The sequence below is a fragment of the Eumetopias jubatus genome, unplaced genomic scaffold (genome assembly GCF_037043125.1).
Source record: "Eumetopias jubatus isolate StellerSeaLion01/CBP00866 unplaced genomic scaffold, mEumJub1_p1.0 scaffold_3, whole genome shotgun sequence".
Lineage (NCBI taxonomy): Eukaryota > Metazoa > Chordata > Mammalia > Carnivora > Otariidae > Eumetopias > Eumetopias jubatus.
This window is the reverse complement of record NW_028274809.1, coordinates 85,701,940-85,724,000: the sequence shown is the minus strand read 5'-3', so window position 1 is coordinate 85,724,000 and position 22,061 is coordinate 85,701,940. Positions and strand designations below refer to the sequence as shown.

Sequence of the window (22,061 nt, the reverse complement as noted above, 5' to 3'; positions counted from 1 at the left end):
GACCCTGAAATAGAATTTGACACGCAGTTTATTTACTAGGGACCTCTGTGGAAGGGAGACGGGAATAGGATCGGGAGGAAGAAGTTGAATAGAGATGTGTACCCAACGAAACCTCAGCCAGCTCCACCGGGAGCTCTGGAATCCATGCAGCCTGTCAGTATTGTCCTACAGTGAGAGGAAATGGCCATGTTTATATCTGCAGTGGGTCAGTCAGTGCCCTTGGGCAAGGTGGCTCACTGCAGTTGAAGTAAACCTTGAAGAAGACAATTGAGGCCATCTGCTAACCTCATTTCCTATAGCTATGCGGGGAATCTGAGTGGCCCATCTCTGTATCCAAAGCAGCCACCATCATTATCATATAGGAATGATCCATAAGCAGTCTGGAGACTAGGAGACCCTTTTATAAAGCCCAGCATAGTGCTCCATCATGGTCCCTAAAAAATGACACACTTCATCCTGCTCATAGAATTTATTATAGCAGGTGATTACAAATGGGTGAGCTGAACAATAAAATCATGAGTTGGTCCGGCATCCATATGTACAGGACATATGTAGAAACTGGCACATTTTATTTCTCTACCACAGTACGGATTATAAATTTATGTGTGTAAAAGCAAAATAAATAGTTTCTGTCATTGAGCCAAGCATTATATACACTTTGAAGGCATTTGTATTTTTGCAGATACATTGAGCATTTTACCTAAAATGAAATTTGGTGGTCAGATTTTAGAAGGGTATCATAATCTTTAACATCCATAATATCAACCAGATAAAAATTACATTCTATTCTAAGTTCATTTCTCCAATTTTCTTCAAACTGGGTACATGTTGGAAACTCATTGTCAATAGTACATAGGAAGGAAAGGCACGCTGTACAATTATAGTCTTAACAAGCTCTCCAGAAATACTCACTCTCTTCATCTCTGCCTTCATGTTCTCATCATCACAGAGTAGGTATGAAACTCAGATGTGCAGGAAATGTAATTATTGTGCCATAATCAAAACTAATTTCCTTTCCAAGGCACAGTCTTCTAAATGATTTAGTCAACTCAGAGTGTCTTCTAGACATTTTCCTGGGTCATTTCTAGTTCTGGAGGGCTATGTACAGCCCAAGCATTCACTGAGGCCAGGTAGAGCATCCGTTTATACAGCATTTCAATAAATATTTGGTGGGCACTAGTACTATGAGCCAAATACTAATCTTGGTCTAGGGATACAGTACTAAACAAAAACAGAAGAAATCCTGGTGCTTAAGATGTTTACATTCTACTGGAAAAAGATAATAAAGCAGATAAGCAGGGTAGAAAGTTGTCTGGCTCTTGTCATCTGTCTAAACTGATCTTCATTCTCTTCTGGTTTTCTATCATCATCTCCAACTTCCTGTCCCAGATCTGGTTTCAGTCACTGTTGAGGCAGAATTCTGTGAGGCTATCTTATGTCACCTTTACCTAGATCTGCCATGCAGGAATTTCTATCTTTCTATTTCTGGTATATTGAACATGAGGAACTCTGAAATCCTGCTATATCCTTGGGTTTCCCTCCAAGAAGAATCGGAGCCCTTCTGATCTCAGAATCTTCAAAACTTCTAAGAGCCTATATTTTCAGGGAATGAGGTAGGAAGGACTTGGTAGTGGACCACTTCTGTGGGACCTCACCAAAGTCTCAGCACTCTTCTCCCTCACTTTCCTTCTTCCAGTCCAGAGAATCTCTCTTGCTGGCAGCAGAGTAACCTGGCTCTTCATCTACCTTCCAATCCACTGGTTAGGCCATGGCTGCAACTCCGAATCCTTGGGCATAACTCAAAGATACAGTCCTTGGAATTCACATGCCCTCTCTTGCAAAACTCCAAAGCATATTCTTTGCTTTTCTGCTGCATCATCCCTTCACTGTGCTCAAAATGCTGCTAGTCAGCAGCATTGGGGAATCTTCGGGGAAAGGTAAGAAGAACAAGGAAGGGTGGGGAAAAAAACCTCAGTTATTATATATTATCCCACCTCATCTCAAATGATAGTTTGACTTTCCCAGAATGTCCATTCTTTCATTTTAATCTGGGAGCCCAAACCACACTTTAGATGTCATTCAATTTGCCATCTAATAAAAGAACTTGACCATCACTGAACACGTCCTGATGGTGGACTCATGGCTCTTTTATGTCCAAATACTTAAGGACCTTGACAGATGCTCATAGTATTTTTCTGGTACACATATGGAAACATCAAAACCAAACATTAATAGCAGTGATATCTAAGTGGTGGAATTATGAGGGATTTTCATTTTCTATTTCAACTTGTCTGCATTTTCCTAAATTTTCTGTAATAAGTATGAATATTTTGAAGCAGCCTCATCTGTTTTCACAACTTGAATTCTCCATGTGGAGGTGAAGTTGGTCTCTGGGCTAATTCCAGGAACTGGATTTCCAAGAGGAAAGTCCACTTTTTCTTCCATATCATGGCTTTCTCTGCACTCAGTCATCACAACTTCACTAACTATTCTCTTTTCCAAATCAAACACCTTCAGTGTCTGCACTCCACTGCTGATGAGCATATCACTGTGCTGGGCATGGTCACCTTGGTGCTCTCTGATTGTGCAGTGTCTCTCCTAAAGTCAAGTCTCTACAAAAAGTATCTAAAACTTATTTTTTTTCTCAGAAAGTAAAATTAAGCATGGAGGATTGAATGATGATACCCGAATGGCAACTCATTCTCTTCCAAGCTATTCTAGGATCTTTGAAGTAAGGAGACAATTTTCAAGAAAACTACTGAAGGTTTGACACAGATGCCCTTAGTGGGAAGCAAAATAGCTTTACTCCTCACCTATGTGAAAAGAAAAACTAAAAGATTGATGAATTCTGACTTGGCATATTGATAGCATTCCTTTTAGTTGTGTCTAACATCACAAGGCAAATATTTAAGTTCTGTATTTTCCACTGATATTTCATAATTAGGTGACTTATTCTGGTCAGCCTAATTAATGCTGGTCCATGCACAACCCCCAATATTCTGAATATGTTTCTACGACACACTAGTTTCCTTAACTGCCTTATTGGAGAAATTCATGTAGAGAATAATGATGATCTTACCATGTTTTCCTTTCTAAAGATAATCCCAACATGTAATATATTTGCTAGCCTTTCATCCCAAATCAAAGTCTTCCTAGCTACCATTATCAGTAGCTAGTGGTAAATCAGCAGAGCTCAGGGGGCATAAAAATTAAGACTTCTTTTACTGCTGACATGGTCAAATGTGGATGGGCAAAACCATTTTAAAAGCACCTAAGGGAAACCATACCTGAAATTTTCAACCTTTTTTGCCAATAGTGTATTTCAATTCACAATGAGAAACAAGTGTTTTCAAAAGTTTAAAACACTGTGTGAATCTGGAGAAAAAAGTAGTACAGATTAATTTGGTTTTTCTTCCACCTAAAACACCCTTCTCAACTCTATAAATACATCCTTGGATGTGAATTAGGTGATTAAAAAAAAATCATAATATGTTTCACAAGACTTCTTGTTGACTCTAACTCACTTCTCTCCCCCAGTCTTCCCCAGGCCCCAGGCCTCACCATTAAGAAACCCCTTGATTTCAAACTTAAAATTCTTGACTCTCAATTATTTGTGGAAAGACTACCCATATCCCAAATCTGCATTTTAATCTATGCTCCACCACTTCTTACATGGCTTTGGTCAAATTATTCAATCTTTATCATGCTCATTCTTTTCATCTGAAAATTTTATTTCACATCTGAAAGAGAAAAAAAATAGGAGGAATATCCCTAATTTATAATAAAGTTAAAATGATTTAAGCAGCAAAGTACTCATTCAGAATATACACAGAGATCATCAGCAAAGTAGGATATTCCAGGTATGTGTGTCTGTGACTATAGAGAACTGCCCTCAAAATGTAACATCAAAAATCAAGGGAGAATAGGCAATTTATGCAACCAAATATTATTGGAGAAATTAGTTAGCTTTTACAAAAAAACAAATAAATTTAGATCACCATCACATTTCACATACTAAAATATATTTAAGATGAATTAGAAGGTATATTGAAAAATAAAATTATTTTAAAAACTAGGAGAAAACATTCATGATATTTATCTGATCCCTTTAAATGGGTGAATTTTATAATAACAAAAACAATAATAGAAATTCCAAAAGAAATAGTACTAGGATTGCAAATATAAAAATGTAAATAAATAAAATTAAAGAACCAAAGAATTGGGAGGATAGAAGTACAACAAAAATCATGAACTATCAAGCTTCTTAATACATAAAAATCTTACAAATCTATATATACAAGTATGTTCATTGTAGCATTGTCTCTAATGGCAAAGAATTGGCAGCAACCTAAAAGCCAACCAGCAGGGGAATGGTTAAATAAATTAAGGTATTTCCATACTATGAAATGTAACAACTTTTAAAAAAGGATGGGGTATTTTTATATATACACTGACTTGGAAAGATGCCCATGATACATAGTTAAGGGGGGAAAAGCAAATTATAGCATATTATGTATTTTTTATCTCACATTCTTTTTAGAAAGAGAAATACATATATATATATATAAAGATAGATGGATAGATGATAGCTGATAGATAGATGGATAAATAGATAGATAGATGATAGATAGAAAAATATCCATTTATTAATTATAGTTACCAATAAGGAGTTTGACTAGAAAACAGGAGGTTTTTTACTTTTTATCCTAGATATTTCTGATTAGGACTTTTTTTTCAAAGACTATGCATTAGTTTTGTCATACAAGATAAGTAAAATGTATTAAAGTAACAAACAAACAAAATTACATGCTCTTAATAAGAAAGGAAACAGGAGATACGAAAAGCTATTCGCAGAAGAGAGCATCTACCACACGGCTGTTTGTTTTTTCTTTAACTTTGCACACATTTCCTAAATTCAAAGAATCGTAAGTGCAAAGAATGACAGATCATTGAAAAATGCCTCTCAATTGGCAACTATTTTAAAAAGAATAGTACCTGATGATGATGATGTTAACAGAACTAGTAGGCCCTCCCACATGTTATCATATTTTAAGAAAAGAAGAGCTGTAATTTAATGATCTAGTGTGAGTCCTCAAAGTGTGGTCCCTGGAAGAGCAATATCATCATCTGGGAACTTGTAAGGAATGCAAATTCCCAAGTCCCTCCCCACACTTGGTGAATCAGAAATCTGGAGGTGGAGCTCAGCCATCTGTGTTTTAACATGGCTTCCAAATTAATCTCACAAATGGTAAAGTTTGAGAACCATTGTATCTCATTGTTACATTTCTACTGTTTTACTGTAAGGCAGGGTTTCTCAACAGCAGGACTATTGATATTTTGGGCTGGAAAATTTTTTGTGATGAAGGGCTATCCTATGCATTGTAGAATGTTTAAGAACATCCTTTGCCTCTACCCACTAGATGCCAGTAGCAACTCCCCACCCAGTCATGACAATCAAAAATGTCTTAAACATTGCCAAATGTTGGGGGTGGGAACGGGGTGGGGGTCAAAATTGCCCCTGGTTAGGAACCACTGCCTAAAGAAATACTCCAAAATGTGGAGGAAGAATACATGGAAAGATGTTTTTATATATCCCTTTCACTTATACCAAGAAATCATTGGGTATAGGGTACAAGCCATTCTGTCCCATATAAGGTAATGAGGAAATAATATGTACTACATATGTAAGACATGAGAATTGCTCATGATCGAAGTGAAAAATGCTGGGTACAAGTTATATAAAAAGGATTTTCTCAAATACCTATGAAGATACATTGTTTATACTTCCTATCACCCAAACGTTGGCGGTGTCATTCTCCTGCTCAAAACCCGAGAATGGATTCCCACACTCTTGGAATTAGATCTTGAACTTTTATCAAGGCCCATGAGACTCTCCATAGCATCTCCTACCTCCACTGCCTTACTCCCCAGTCTTCAGCCACATTATCCCCTTCTCTATTTCTAGAACCACCAAGCACAACTTCACCACTGAGGCTTTGTACCTACTATTCCCTACCCGGGGTTCTCCCTCCCCTGCTATGTGCAACTAAGCAGGTCCCCGCTCAAATGTCTCTTCCTTCAAGGGTGCTTCATGAATACCCTGTCTACTATGTGTCACATTTCCCACTACTCTGTTCATTAGAATTATCTGAGGGCTACATTATCTGCAGGCGGGCAGGCCCCACCCATATTAAGTAAACAGGAATCTCTGGAGGTGGATTCTGGGTGACTAGGATTTTTAAAAGGTTGCTGGGATCAGTGAAAGAACTACTTCTCAGTTTTTCTTGTACTTCAGTGGCTAAAATCACATTGTATACTGATTGGTGTACTATTTGTTGTCTGGCTCTCCCACTAGATTATAAGCTTCATATGGGCAGGGATTTTGTCTATTTTACTCAATGTACTATCCTTAACATCCAAAACTGTCAAATACCTGGTAGGCACTCAACAGATTTTTATGAATGAATAATAGTTACATTGAGTTACTGTTTATGGTTACTAGTGGGTTTTTTTCTTTATTATACTTTTCTAAACTTTTCAAATTCTAATAGAATATGTTACTTTATAATCAGAAAAAATAAATTAAATCAGATTTTTAAATCCACCATTGAAAATTGTGATATATTTGAAGCACAGTGGTTAGCATGTAATAGATATTCAACAAATAGTAATTACCATTAGTGTTCCTTTTTGATATTATCTATTATGCAAGGGCTTTGGCTGTAATATTTTATCTATGGTGTTACTACCTTATAGAATACATACTCCCCTAGAAATAAGTCAGTTTGCTATGGTGTTGTTACCTTTTTGTCTATGGTATTGTTATCTATGGTAGTTTTACCTTATGGAATACGTTTTATCTATGGTGCTGTTACCTTATAGAATACATTTCCTCCCTAGAAATAAGTCATTTTGAAGCCCATGGGCTATTCTTTTTTTTTTTTTACTTTATCAAGTCCACCTGTCTTGTTAGATCTTCCAAATATTACTTTAAAGATACTTTAGAACCTCCCTATAATGTCCAATCAATGAGTATGAAACAAGTAATTGAAAATATTTCAATCTTCTGTGCTGAAATCAGTGTAAAAAGGTATTTACTAATTGCAAAGAATAAGGCCATATCAGATGTGAATATGCAACTGCTATATAAAACTCCTTTTCCTGAATATGCTTTGAGAGAATTACATGCACATGGTTTTAAAGATTATTTAAAAACAAAAATGTCAGCATATAGCCATGATTCCCATTTAAGAGGGTAGTTGTTAACTTGCTTCAGAAAATAATAATATAATATTTGGATATAAAATTGAACACTTTATAATCAGTTAAACCAATTGATTTGTAACTTAACATATTAAAAATGGCTGAATTACAATGAATGACCATGTCAACACACATTAGTGTTAAATACAAAAACATTGGTGGAAGGGCGCCTGGGTGGCTCAGTTGGTTGGGTGACCGCCTTCGGCTCAGGTCATGATCCTGCAGTCCCGGGATCCAGTCCCGCATCGGGCTCCCTGCTCAGCAGGGAGTCTGGGTTCTCCCTCTGACCCTCCTCCCTCTCATGTGCACTCTCTCTCTCATTCTCACTCTTTCAAATAAATAAATAAAATCTTTAAAAAAAAAAAAAAACAAAAACACTGGTGGAAATTCTTCTGCTTTTGCAATATTTGAAAATTTTTCTAACGTACAGCCATGACTGTAAGGGAGAAGGTTGAATTCCTGCCTAGTCCCCAGTCTTATAAAAAAAAAAAAGACCACAATAAACAGCAGCATACTTTGTGCACACCGAGGGTAGGCAAGCTATGGTTAGCAAGGATCCCCTCAAAATAGTTATAGCACATAGGAATCATAAGTCAAGCACATTAAAAATTTATTCTCTTTTTAACAGCTTCTCTTCACTTAAGTGGTCAAAGTCACACGTAACATTTCACATGCAGTGCTTACGCTGTATTTTGTAAGGCAGGTGTGAGCTGATTGCAAGAAAACATTTACCACTGCAATTTCCCCCATTCAAGTTAAACCATCCTAAAGTTATGTGTGTTGGAAAATAACAGCATTCCAGAGATAAGGAAGGGAACACTTCTAATACACCTCCAATAACTTGAGAGTTGTCCTGCAGGCAATTATGTGGCTTTCAACTTCCTTTGCAAGTCACTATGGTAACAGCAAAGCACAGAGTTAAAAGAAAGTTTGCATCTGTATGTTTGTTTGGAAGTGAACTATTATTAAATGTTTTGGTCTTCTTAATTCAGCATTAATTTTGAGTTTTATAGTAAAGCTCTCTTTCAGTCTGAGTCATTTGGTTGTGATTTAAAGCAACTAAGAAATTTCTTTGGGTTAGCAATTCAGCTCACTTTTGAAAAAACTTACCCAGCAGAAGGCTGCAAAGATTTTTTTGTCTGGGGTCCAACATCTGTAGCACTGGATCATAGATTATTTCTAAAATAATCTTAAATTGATGGATCATTGCTCCTTCCATTTGGACCCAACAAAAAAGTAGCTCTGGCATTTCCTCTCCTTTTTATGCTGTAAACTGTATATCATTTTTTCAGCTCTTGCCAGAAAAATGAATTCTTACCCATTTCAAGGTTTTATAAACTTGAATTTTACTTAACACAGTATTAGAGTTGCTTTTATGGTGAAGGTATATCAAGTGCTATTTCACGAACAAATTTTAAAAATCATAATTATTTTTGCCAGGCTATTTTAAGCTAAGCAGTATTAATAAATAGCCATTTTCAAAAGAGTGCAGTTTGGGGTCTTTTTCCTATTAGTCAAGCATTCACAGTCACTAAACTTTGAGCTCTTCATGTTGCTTAGAATCTTTGCTGTAAGGACTTCTGGGAATAAATTAATGGTAAGTAAACAACCATGTAGAGGAATTCCCAAATATTGTTATAAGATCTGAATGTTTGTGCACCTCCTTACCCATCCATCAGTTCACTGTACATTAATCTCTCAACCATGTCTCTGCTCTCACCTTTCTCATTCAGATGTGTTCTTTTGCCTTTGGGTCTTTGTTTTGCCATAGAAGGGGAGTTTCTTTCATTTCGTTGCTGAAAACAGGTTAAATCGCAGCTCAAAATTTACAACACTGTCATGGAGTTTAAGGCCTAATGAAATCTAAGCCCTACCAGAGGGGTGGACCTTTCCAGAAATGACCACAATCTGACCTCTTTGAGTTAGCTACTACAGAGTTCCAAAGCCAGGTGGCATAGGAGAGTAAAATCCGTAACATTTTCAAACTTATATAGTAGGCCTTTAGCATAGCAAGCTAGAGCAGCAGTGCCTAATACATGCTCCTCACGAAAGAGAATCTATGACGTCCAAGTCAGCTAGAGAAGACATGAGTCGAACAAAGATGAGCAGGGATACTTTTCTTCAGGACTTTTCAGAGCCTTTATTAGGCTATTGTGTATTGTGAATTTCCAAGAAGAAAAAAATGGCATACAATTTTCTCCAAAACTTATTTTACTCTGGAATGCCTATTTTTGTAAATCATATCACAGAAAGGGGGTTTTGCAGAATTCACTTTAGTGAAAGATATCGTTAGACCCATAGTAAAAATCTACTTGGTTACTAGTCAGATCCTCCCTTCCAAAAATATGACTCAACTGCATTTTAAGCTACTGGAAGTATAACTTATTGTTTTTGAGAGTTTTCCATCTTTGGTACTAGACTGGATTTATTTTTCCATGCATGGTTTTTCTTGCCTTCACTAGCCTATGTTTCTCCTCTACATGTGTTTACTGGTTCAGATCTTGAGAAATAATGGCACTTGCAATACCCAGCTGGTCCCCACAGTGGGAGTGGGAATTTTGATAATCTTTGATTTGAAGTAAAAACAAAACAAACCAACCAAACAAAAAACCTCTAATATTTAAGTAATTTTTCAGGATAGTATTCTAGCTGTACTTTGAAATTATGGTTGACTCCCTATGCAGTCCTAAACAAACCACTTCACTATTCAACAGTTTATTGAGGTAGAGAATAGGTAAGTTCACATTTCAGTAAGGAAGTTTATAATGGCCTTAATACATATTCCAAGACATCCTCAGTTTGGGGGACTTCTTTGCTACCCACGATTAGAAAGGAATCTAATCTAACTTAAACGTTGATATGAGAATGTATTTGCCTATCTACATGAATCATATAATTTGGTAGATGGTGATTTCTACCCCAAATTCGTCTTCATTCTCAGCATCTTTTCTAACTGAAAAGTTGTTTGATATTTCAACACACCAACTACTGGTTGGTTGATATTTGGAAAAATAATTGCCAATGAAATATAGATATACATGTATACACACACACACACACACACACACAAGCACACATTCTCTAACAATGAATCAGAAAGCATATATTCTATTTAATACACTTCCACAATGTCTTATTAACTTACCTTCCTAACTACCTTTGATTTTTCTAAAAGTTGTTGCAAGTAACTTGATTTTCCAAAATTAGGAAAAAATTCCAAGCTGTTAAGGAAATTTAACCTGCGGTAATGTAAATATAACAAGAATACAAAAAACTATGTGTTGTTTAGTAAAATCTACTGATAACAAGATTATTTTAAAGCACTCGTAAGTTAAAGCTGGTTTTATTAAAATCAAGTAGAAAGCGGGCAGAGAAATGGACAGAAAGGATACAAGCTTGAGATGGAATGAATGCTCCACATTCATACATGCATAAAAGCACAAAATGAACATTTGTCCACAGGAAATTTAGGAAACTGATGCATTGGCAGAAATCCATTACAAGAGGCCTCTTGCATAACCCACTGGCTAAGAGAAATCTTTCCCCGAGGTGGATTCTGACATGCAGTTCTAGCCTCCTACTCTCAATCCTGTTTCAGCTCAGTCTTGGTGTCCTCTTCTAGATTTGGTCCTACTGGGGATTCAAAGACCAGGCCTTGGGCTGAGCAGGAAAAATATGAAGAACTCTGGGGAATATTGAAAACTAGTCTAGCCCCATTTCAGCCTTCTTTCGCCTCCCTCACAGCCCATGTCTTATATGCTGTAACTTTCTGGGATGCCCTGGAAAGCTGAGCGCCCCCTCCCCTCACCCAAGTTTCTCCAGATGCTATAGACCTCTCCCAGCTTCCACCTTCTATCCTCCTGACAGCCTCTGGACACTCTCTCCAATAGTCAGTTCTTGGGTCTCCCTTGATTTCTAGCCTCACCTGTTTGAGTTTGATGCCGTTCTGTCTCCTGACTATCCCAAATTTCACTGTTCCTGCTATTAACTGAAATTACAGCTGTTACTGACTAGGAAAATACATCTTCAGTCTTCAATTAATCTTCCCATGTCCCTTTCCCTTTTCAGTCTCCCTGGACTCCGGTCCTAATCTTCCTGGACCCTGTTGGTCAAGATGCCTTATGTCAGTGATTTACCTTCACTCTTTCAATGCTTTCTTGCTTCCATTTTTACCTTCTCTGTGCCCTACTACCTCTGAGCCCTGTTCTCTGCTACAAAAATCTTATCAACTTAGATCTTTGCTAGCTCTGGATAAAGTTGTTAAGGCAACTTTTACCTAATAGGTACTCTACTGAACAGTTACGTTTTCCTTTCATATTTGCCTTTAACGAGTTTTTTTTTTTTTTATTGTGATGGAGTCAATGAATATCACAAAAAAGTCTTACTTTAAAATCAAAAGAAAAAACTCTATTTTTCCTTCACAGTAAATCTTACTAACAACTTTTTAAAATTTTTTTATTGTTATGTTAATCACCATACATTACATCATTAGTTTTTGATGTAGTGTTCCATGATTCATTGTTTGTGCATAACACCCAGTGCTCCACGCAGAATGTGCCCTCTTTAATACCCATCACCAGGCAAACCCATCCCCCTACCCTCCTCCCCTCTAGAACACTCAGTTTGTTTTTCAGAGTCCATCGTCTCTCATGGTTCATCTCCCCGTCTGACTTACTCCCCTTCATTCTTCCCCTCCTGCTATCTTCTTCTTTTTCTTTTTTCTTAACATATGTTGCATTATTTGTTTCAGAAGTACAGGTCTGTGATTCAACAGTCTTGCACAATTCACAGCGCTCACCATAGCACATACCCTCCCCAATGTGTATCACCCAGCCACCCCATCCCTCCCACCCCCCACCACTCCAGCAACACTCAGTTTGTTTCCTGAGATTAAGAATTCCTCATAGCAGTGAGGTCATATGATACATGTCTTTCTCTGATTGACTTAATTCACTGAGCATAACACCCTCCAGTTCCATCCACGTCGTTGCAAATGGCAAGATCTCATTCCTTTTGATGGCTGCATAATATTCCATTGTGTATATATACCACCTCTTCTTTACCCATTCATCTGTCGATGGACATCTTGGCTCTTTCCACAGTTTGGCTATTGTGGACATTGTTCCTATAAACATTGGGGTGCACATACCCCTTCGGATCCCTACATTTGTATCTTTGTGGTAAATACCCAGTAGTGCAATTGCTGGATCGTATGGTATCTCTATTTTCAACTGTTTGAGGAACCCCCATACTGTTTTCCAGAGTGGTTGCACCAGCTTGCATTCCCACCAACAGTGTAGGAGGGTCCCCTTTCTCTGCATCCCTGCCAACATCTGTCGTTTCCTGACTTGTTAATTTTAGCCATTCTGACTGGTGTGGGGTGGTATCTCATTGAGGTTTTGATTTGGATTTCCCTGATGCCGAGCGATGTTGAGCACTTTTTCATGTGTCTGTTGGCCATTTGGATGTCTTCTTTGGAAAAATGTCTGTTCATGTCTTCTGCCCATTTCTTGATTGGATTATTTGTTCTTTGGGTGTTCAGTGTGGTAAGTTCTTTATATATTTTGGATACTAGCCCTTTATCTGATATGTCATTTGCAAATATTTTCTCCCATTCTGTCGGTTGTCTTTTGGTTTTGTGGACTGTTTCTTTTGCTGTGCAAAAGCTTTTTATCTTGATGAAATCCCAATAGTTCATTTTTGCCCTTACTTCCCTTGCCTTTGGCGATGTTTCTAGAAAGAAGTTGCTGCGGCTGAGGTCAAAGAGGTTGCTGCCTGTGTTCTCCTTTAGGATTTTGATGGACTCCTGTCTCACGTTTAGGTGTTTCAACCATTTGGAGTCTATTTTTGTGTGTGGTGTAAGGAAATGTTCCAGTTTCATTCTTCTGCAGGTGGCTGTCCAATTTTCCCAACACCATTTGTTGAAGAGACTGTCTTTTTGCCATTGGACATTCTTTCCTGCTTTGTCAAACATAAGTTGACCATAGAGTTGAGGGTCCATTTCTGGGCTCTCTATTCTGTTCCATTGATCTATGTGTCTGTTTTTGTGCCAGTACCATACTGTCTTGATGACGACAGCTTTGTAATAGAGCTGGAAGTCCAGAATTGTGATGCCGCCAGCTTTGCTTTTCTTTTTCAATATTCCTCTGGCTATTCGGGGTCTCTTCTGGTTCCATACAAATTTTAGGATTATTTGTTCCATTTCTTTGAAAAAAGTGGATGGTATTTTGATGGGGATTGCATTGAATGTGTAGATTGCTCTAGGTAGCACTGACGTCTTCACAATGTTTGTTCTTCCAATCCATGAGCATGGAACGTTTTTCCATTTCTTTGTGTCTTCCTCAATTTCTTTCATGAGTATTTTACAGTTTTCTGAGTACAGATCCTTTGCCTCTTTGGTTAAATTTATTCCTAGGTATCTTATGGTTTTGGGTGCAATTGTAAATGGGATTGACTCCTTGATTTGTCTCTCTTCTGTCTGGTTGTTGGTGTACAGGAATGCCACTGATTTCTGTGCATTGATTTTATATCCTGCTACTTTACTGAATTCCTGTATGAGTTCTAGCAGTTTTGGGGTGGAGTTTTTTGGGTTTTCCACATAAAGTATCATATCATCTGCAAACAGTGAGAGTTTGACTTCCTCTTTGCCGATTTGGATGCCTTTGATTTCTTTTTGTTGTCTGATTGCTGTGGCTAGGACTTCTAATACTATGTTGAATAGCAGTGGTGAGAGTGGACATCCCTGCTGTGTTCCTGACCTTAAGGGAAAAGCTCTCAGCTTTTCCCCATTGAGAATGATATTCGCTGTAGGTTTTTCATAGATGGCTTTTATGATATTGAGGTATGTACCCTCTATCCCTATACTCTGAAGAGTTTTGATCAGGAAAGGATGCTGTATTTGTCAAATGCTTTTTCTGCATCTATTGAGAGGATCATATGATTCTTGTTCTTTCTTTTGTTAATGTATTGTATCACGTTGATTGATTTGCGGATGTTGAACCAATCTTGCAGCCCAGGGATAAATCCCACTTGGTTGTGGAGAATAATCCTTTTAATGTACTGTTGGATCCTATTGGCTAGTATTTTGGTGAGAATTTTTGCATCCATGTTCATCAAGGATATTGGTCTGTAATTCTCCTTTTTGATGGGGTCTTTGTCTGGTTTTGGGATCAAGGTAATGCTGACCTCATAAAATGAGTTTGGAAGTTTTCCTTCCATTTCTATTTTTTGGAACAGTTTCAGGAGAATAGGTATTAATTCTTCTTTAAATGTCTGATAGAATTCCCCTGGGAAGCCATCTCGCGCTGGGCTTTTGTTTGTTGGGAGATTTCTGATGACTGCTTCAATTTCCTTAGTGGTTATAGGTCTGTTCAGGTTTTCTATTTCTTCCTGGTTCAATTTTGGTAGTTGATACATCTCTAGGAATTTCTTCCAGGTTATCTAATTTGCTGGCATAGAGTTGCTCATAATATGTTTTTATAATTGTTTGTATTTCTTTGCTGTTGGTTGTGATCTCTCTTTCATTCATGATTTTGTTGATTTGGGTCATTTCTCTTTTCTTTTTGATAAGTCTGGCCAGGGGTTTATCAATCTTGTTAATTCTTTCAAAGAACCAGCTCCTAGTTTCGTTGATCTGTTCTACTGTTCTTTTGGTTTCTAGTTCATTGATTTCTGCTCTGATCTTTCTTATTTCTCTTCTCCTGCTGGGTTTAGGCTTTATTTGCTGTTCTTTCTCCAGCTCCTTTAGGTGTAGGGTTAGGTTGTGTATTTGAGACCTTTCTTGTGTCTTGAGAAAGGCTTGTATTGCTATATACTTTCCTCTCAGGACTGCCTTTGCTGTATCTCAAAGATTTTGAACAGTTGTGTTTTCATTTTCATTGGTTTCCAAAGACTTTTTTAATTCTTCTTTAATTTCCTGGTTGACCCATTCATTCTTTAGTAGGATGCTCTTTAGCCTCCATGTATTTGAGTTCTTTCCAACTTTCCTCTTGTGATTGAGTTCTACTTTCAAAGCATTGTGGTCTGAAAATATGCAGGGAATGATCCCAGTCTTTTGGTACCGGCTGAGACCTGATTTGTGACCTAGGATGTGATCAATTCTGGAGAATGTTCCATGGGCACTAGAGAAGAATGTGTATTCCGTTGCTTTGGGATGGAATGTTCTGAATACATCTGTGAGGTCCATTTGGTCCAGTGTGTCATTTAAAGTCTTTATTTCCTTGTTGATCTTTTGCTTAGATGATCTGTCCATTTCAGTCAGGGGGGTGTTAAAGTCCCCCACTATTGTTGTATTGTTGTCAATGTGTTTCTTCGCTTTTGTTATTAATTGTCTTATATAATTGGGTGCTCCCATGTTAGGGGCATAGATATTTACAATTGTTAGAACTTCTTGTTGGATAGACCCTTTAAGTAGGATATAGTGTCCTTCCTCATCTCTTATTACAGGTTTGTTTTAAAATCTAATTTGTCTGATATAAGGATTGCCACCCCAGCTTTCTTTTGGTGTCCATTAGCATGGTAAATGGTTTTCCACCCCCTCACTTTCAATCTGGGGGTGTCTTTGGGTCTAAAATGAGTCTCTTGCAGACAGCATATCGATGGGTCTTGTTTTTTAATCCAATCTGATAACCTGTGTCTTTTGATTGGGGCATTTAGCCCATTTACATTCAGGGTAACTATTGAAAGGTATGAATTTAGTGCCATTGTATTGCCTGTAAGGTGACTGTGACTGTATATTGTCTGTGTTCCTTTCTGATCTATGCTGCTTTTAGGCTCTCTCTTTGCTTAGAGGACCCCTTTCAATATTTCTTGGAGCGCTGGTTTCGTGTTTGCAAATTCCTTTAGTTTTTGTTTGTCCTGGAAGCTTTTTATCTCTCCTTCTATTTTCAATGACAGCCTAGCTGGATATAGTATTCTTGGCTGCATATTTTTCTCGTTTAGTGCTCTGAAGATATCATGCCAGTCCTTTCTGGCCTGCCAGGTCTCTGTGGATAGGTCTGTTGCCAATATAATGTTTCTACCATTGTAGGTTACATATCTCTTCTCCCGAGCTGCTTTCAGGATTTTCTCTTTGTCTCTGAGACTCGTAAGTTTTACTATTAGATGTCGGGGTGTTGACCTATTTTTATTGATTTTGAGAGGGGTTCTCTGTGCCTCCTGGATTTTGATGCCCGTTTCCTTCCTCACATTAGGGAAGTTCTCTGCTATTATTTGCTCCAATATACCTTCTGCCCCTCTCTCTCTTTCTTCGTCTTCTGGGATCCCAATTATTCTAATGTTGTTTCGTCTTATCGTATTGCTTATCTCTCGAATTCTGCCCTCGTGATCCTGAAGTTGTTTCTCTCTCTTTTTCTCAGCCTCTTTATTTTCCATCATTTGGTCTTCTATATCGCTGATTCTCTCTTTTGCCTCATTTATCCCAGCAGTTAGTGCCCCCATTTTTGATTGCACCTCATCAATAGCCTTTTTGATTTTGACTTGGTTAGATTTTAGTTCTTTTATTTCTCCAGAAAGGGTTTCTCTAATAACTTCCACGCTTTTTTCAAGCCCAGCTAGTATCTTTAAAGTCATGATTCTGAACTCTAGGTCCGACATCGTACTAATGTCCGTATTGAGTAGGTCCCTGGCTGACGGTACTATCTCTTGTTCTTTTTGCTGAGGTGATTTTTTTTTGTCTTGTCATTTTGTCCAGAGGAGAATAGATGAGTAAGAGAACAAAATGCTAACAGGTTAACAACGTCCCCAGCAAATATACTGTATACAAATCAGAAAAGACCTGAAACCAGGGGAAAAGAAAGGGAAAGAAAGAAAAAAGAAAGAGAAAAAAAAGATAAAAAAAGATAAAAACAAAAACAGAACAATACAAAAAAAGCAGAATATGATCAAATATGATCAGGCTAGTGCATAGATCAGTGCCACACACTAGATTTTGGGTGTATTTTAGTCTGTTAGAAAAAAGTGCCTCCTAAAATTTTAAAGGAAGAAAGACATATATGTACAAAATAAGGGTTGATACAATGAAGGGATGGAGGATGACTGTAAAGATGAAAATTATAAAAGATTTTATAAAAGGAATTGATAAGATAAGAAGTTGTTTGAAAAAAGAAAGAAGAAGATTAAAAAAAAAAAAGAAAAGAAAAAAGGGAGAGAATGTGATCAGGCAGGAGACTAGAACAAAGCCATACACTAGTGATTTAGGGTATATTTTGATGTGTTAGAGGAAACTGTATCTTAAAATTTTAAAGAGAGAACAACTTATATATATATATGCCAAAAATAAGGGTAACTACTATGAAGGGATAAAATATGACTCTAAAAGTGAAAAATAAAAAATGTTTTTTTAAAAAGGGGATTGATAAGATGTTGGCTGAAAAAGGGAAAAAGAAAAATTCAAAAAAAAAACAGTTAAAAAAATTAACTTTGAAAAACTAATGAATCATGGTAAAAAAGCCATGAATTCTATGTGCAGTATTCCCCTAGCGCTGGAGTTCTCCTGTTCTCCGTGATCGGTAAACTTGGTCTTGGCTTGCTGGCTGTTCATGCCTTTCTTCTGGGGGAGGGGCCTGTTGCCGTGGTTCCCAAGTGTCTTTGCGGGAGGCGGAATTGCCCCGCCCTTGTCCATCCAGGCTAAGCAAGCTGCTCGGGTTTGCTCTCAGGAGCTTTTGTTCCCTGCAAGCTCTGGTACAGCTTTGGAGGACCAGGGTGAAAATGGCGGCCTCCCAATCTCCACCCGGAGGAGCTGAGAACTCGGGGCCCCACTCCTCAGTGCGCCCCCAGAGAAAAGCAGTCACTCCCGTCTCCCCGGTCTCCGGCCGCACTCCGTGCTCACCCGGCCTGTGACCGAGCGTTTCTATCTCTGGCACCCGACCCCGTGTGGAGTCTCCAAACCCAGCAGATCCCCGCGGTGCGCTCCCACGCCGCTCCTCCCAGGGGAGGAAGGGGAGTCTCCCCGGCTCTGCCGCTTGTTGGGTCCCTGCTGGAGGAGCAGTGGCCCGACTGGGCTGCGGATCACAGTTTATGGCAACTCCGAGCTGAGAGCCCGCGCCTCGGCTCCGTCTCTGCAGCCAGCTTCCCCGCTCCGATACCTGGGAGCTCTGCCGCACTCAGACACCCCCGGTCTTTCTGTGACCCCGAGGGTCCTGAGACCACACTGTCCCACGAGGGTTCCACCCCCCACTTAGCCACTGGAGCGACATCCCTCAGCGGAGCCGACTTCTAAAAGGTCCGATTTTATGCTCCGCGGCTCTAGCACTTGCCAGAAGCAGCCAACGGAGGCCCCCTGCCCCGCCGTTTCTCCTCCCGAATATCGCCTCGGATTCACTTCTCCGCACGTTCTACCTTCCAGTAAGTGGTCGCTTCTCTGTTCAGAGAGTTGTTGCTACTCTCTTCTTCAGTCTCCTATTGAGTTCGTAGGTGTTCAGAATGGTTTGATCCCCATTCCGCTGAATTCCTGAGACCAGATGAAATCCAGGTCTCCTACTCCTCCGCCATCTTGCTCCAGCCAACTAATGACTTTTATAATAAGGGGCTCTGGGAAAGGCTCAAGAGAGATCTTAAACTGAGGTAAATAAGTGTATTCAAGTGAAGCAAAGGCTCGCTCACTCCCTTTATCCCCACTCCAGGGTAAGAGAATGTTTAAATCATTCTACAGGCTTTTGGTAATTGCAGTAGCAAAGTGGCAGAGTTTTTTATATTTCAAAGGAAACTTTAAACTTGAAGTCTCTGATAACTCATTGACACTCTAAAATATGAGAACCCCTTCCAGAATGTAGCCAAGTCAACTGCGCTCATAGGTACAAATGCTCTCCTCATAAAGCAGAAAAAAAGTGAAAAATGGGAGGCAGAATGTTTGAATATTCAGTCCAAATTTGGAACTCATTTTGTGCACAATAAATCTATTAGAATCAGGCTGTCAATCACAATTCTGAAGTAAGGAATACAAATTCAGACCCACTATGGAAGATCTTATAATCTATGGAAGGTGACAGAATGAAAAACCAGCCTGGTAATTAAGGATAGGAGTCCTAACACACACACCACGGCAATGATGCTCCCAAAGGCACTGGAACCAGCTCCGTGGGTTTGCACCTCAGCTCTGTATGATATCGGGCACTTCACCTCTCTTGGCCTCAGTATTCTCACTTGTAAAATGGGCTGAATAACAGAAGCCACCTTGTGGGATTATTATGAGGATTAAATGAGATAATACCATTGCTTAGAACACTTGATTTTTTTTTTTTTTTGTAGTGATTAGGTCAAGGGCATTTGCTGGCCATGAACTTATGCTGTGGCGTGGGGGGGGGGGGTCATAAATAAATGGCTTTGGTCCTTCTCAGTCTCATTCAGGAGAGAGAAGACATGGCTTCTTGGTCACAGAAGTGGTCCTTGAGAGATCTGGGTGCGTGAAGAGATGGAAATAAAACAAGTCTTCCTGCCCCCTCTGATAGAGGATCAAACAAAGAGTCCTCTTAAGTCCAGCATTCCAACGTTCCACAATAGGCTCTGAGATGGAGACCCCATGGCCTTGCAATAAATTCCTTTGCCTCATTATTATTCTCTACACTCATAGTTCCCTTGGGTACAGATGTCTGGTGGAGTATGGAGTTTAGAATTCTTAGCACCCTGTCCTTCCATATGCTAATCCTATTTCCTTAACATCACTAAAACCTCACCTTCCTAATGTTAATATAAAATGAAGTAGGCTTCAATGGTAAGAATAAGCATCATTGTTTAAAAGTCTCAGTATCTAGGATGGGGTTTTATCTTCCTTTTAAGAGTCCTGTATTGAAGCAGGCAAGGCATTACCATTAATAAAACCACATCCTAATGTTTCATTGGTATTCCAACTCCCCATATAGTCCTCACACAAGCAAAGATGTCTTCGATTCCAATGGGACTCTTTTCCTCTGCAAATTCTACAGGATTCCATATTTTATTGAGGTATGAGCTAGATGGGATGTCCAAAATGAATGGAGACATTTAGAATTTCACCATACACCTAAATGTCTCAGAACCAACCTTCTCTACAAAACATCTTGCAGTTAGCATTTGTCAAGAACACTTTTATCACTCCAATCACTAAAAACTTATTAATTTTTTTGGTCTATGTCAACCTTTTATCATTAACTATGTATATACTATTCTATTTATTGTGTTTAGATTCTTATATATTTTAGGCATGTCTCACCTGTTTCTTCCATTGATTATAAACCTTTCAAAGGCTGAATCTTGTTGACTTTCCACAGTAATTTTTGCTGTTTATTTATTCATTCATTCCACATTTATTGAGCACTCAAAGTGCCCAAGTACTACAGGGACAAAAAGTTGGACAAGGCAATGAATCCTTCTCCCCAGAGTCATAGGTTCTATTTTCATACAATGAAGTACAAATAGTAGAAGATTTGAAAATGTCATGGTAAACTTACTGTTTTTCTAGAACTAGAAAAATGTTTTGCCTATGTTGCATTCTCTGGTTTGCCAAAGCCAATCACTGCCCTTACTTTCTTTCTTTAAATTGAAATTGAAAAAAGAAAAAGAATTCAAGAACACAGAATTTTACAAATCAAAGGTATCCACAGTTTAACTTCAAACTCATAGAATCTTCTGTCTTTCCCTCCCCCTCCAGGATTGTGGCCAAAGCCTCCAAGAACCTCATGTCCACTCAAAGCCTAGGGATTGTATTTGGACCCACCCTTCTGCGAGCTGAAGATGAAATGGGGAACATGGCAATACATATGGTATACCAAAACCAGATAGCTGAGCTCATGCTGAGTGAGTACAATAAGATCTTCGGCTCAGAGGAAGACTGACAGACAAGACAAGTGACTGAATATGTTCACATCTGTCTCGATGCCTAATATTTTTACATTTCTGTAAACATATTTCTGAAATATTTTTTTCCTTTCAAGCGACAGATGCCTCATTTTGTGAAAACTTAATGATAATTTTGTGTTTAAGTTCCAAACATTTGAATAAAATAGTTGACAATATTTGCCTATATGTGTTCTACATTAACCCCTTCATTGCTATTCCTTCTAGCACTTCTAGGCATTCATTATGCACGCTCCAGACTATAAAATAATGTGCAGGCACAGCACATATCCAAAAGACAGTTTTAAAACTGCTCCCAGGCATTGGGTGTGTAATTGTGTGAGTGTGAGTTTTGTCAATATGGGTATGTGTGCACACAGGTGAGCCTGTTTACTACCCTGGCAGCCTCGGGCATGTTCCCATACTCTTACTTACATGAGTAGAACCAAAAGAGGGAAGAAGTCAGAAATTAATCATTTTTAAATTGGACAAAAAAGATCAGGTTCTCCACTAAAATAGATATATTTCATCTTTCAGGAACATTTTGCATGTGCAAATAGAAAATACAGCCCAGCTATCCTCAATGCTATATGGTGAAATTTACAAATACAACATGTTGAATGGCAATTTTTCTGAAGAGAAATGACAATTCAAAACATTTGCCACTGAAGATTTTATACACACACACACACACACACACACACACACACACACACGTATATACAGACACACTACTTGCAGTCCCATAAACATACTGTCTTATAAATTAGAAGCAAAATTAGTGTCCTAGAATTTTGATCTTTATAGTATACAGGAATTGCATGAGCGCTCATTTTTAATGTTAGCGTCCATTTTGAATCTTCATCAAACTGTATATCTTCCTATGCCCTGGCTATGTCATTTTATATAGAATTTTTATTATGCTTCTGAGGATGCTTTATTGGTGAATTATATTAAATCCATCTAGAAAGAACTTTTTAAAAAGCCTT

General features: G+C 38.4%; 1 protein-coding gene across 2 annotated transcripts in view; it reads left to right on the top strand.

The window, feature by feature from the left end:
• Positions 1–21,251, top strand: part of ARHGAP15 (Rho GTPase activating protein 15) — a 604,646-nt gene extending 583,395 nt beyond the window's left edge. The window contains exons 14-15 of one of the 2 annotated variants that reach the window (XM_088021728.1): positions 18,512–18,606; positions 20,888–21,027. In XM_088021728.1, coding sequence (XP_087877854.1) covers positions 18,512–18,606; positions 20,888–20,934 — 142 coding nt within the window. In that variant the 3' untranslated portion in view covers positions 20,935–21,027. Of the gene's footprint in view, positions 1–18,511; positions 18,607–20,887 lie in introns of both variants that reach the window. The other variant, XM_028123793.2, reaches the window with a different exon arrangement.
• The last annotated feature ends 810 nt before the right edge of the window (positions 21,252–22,061 follow it).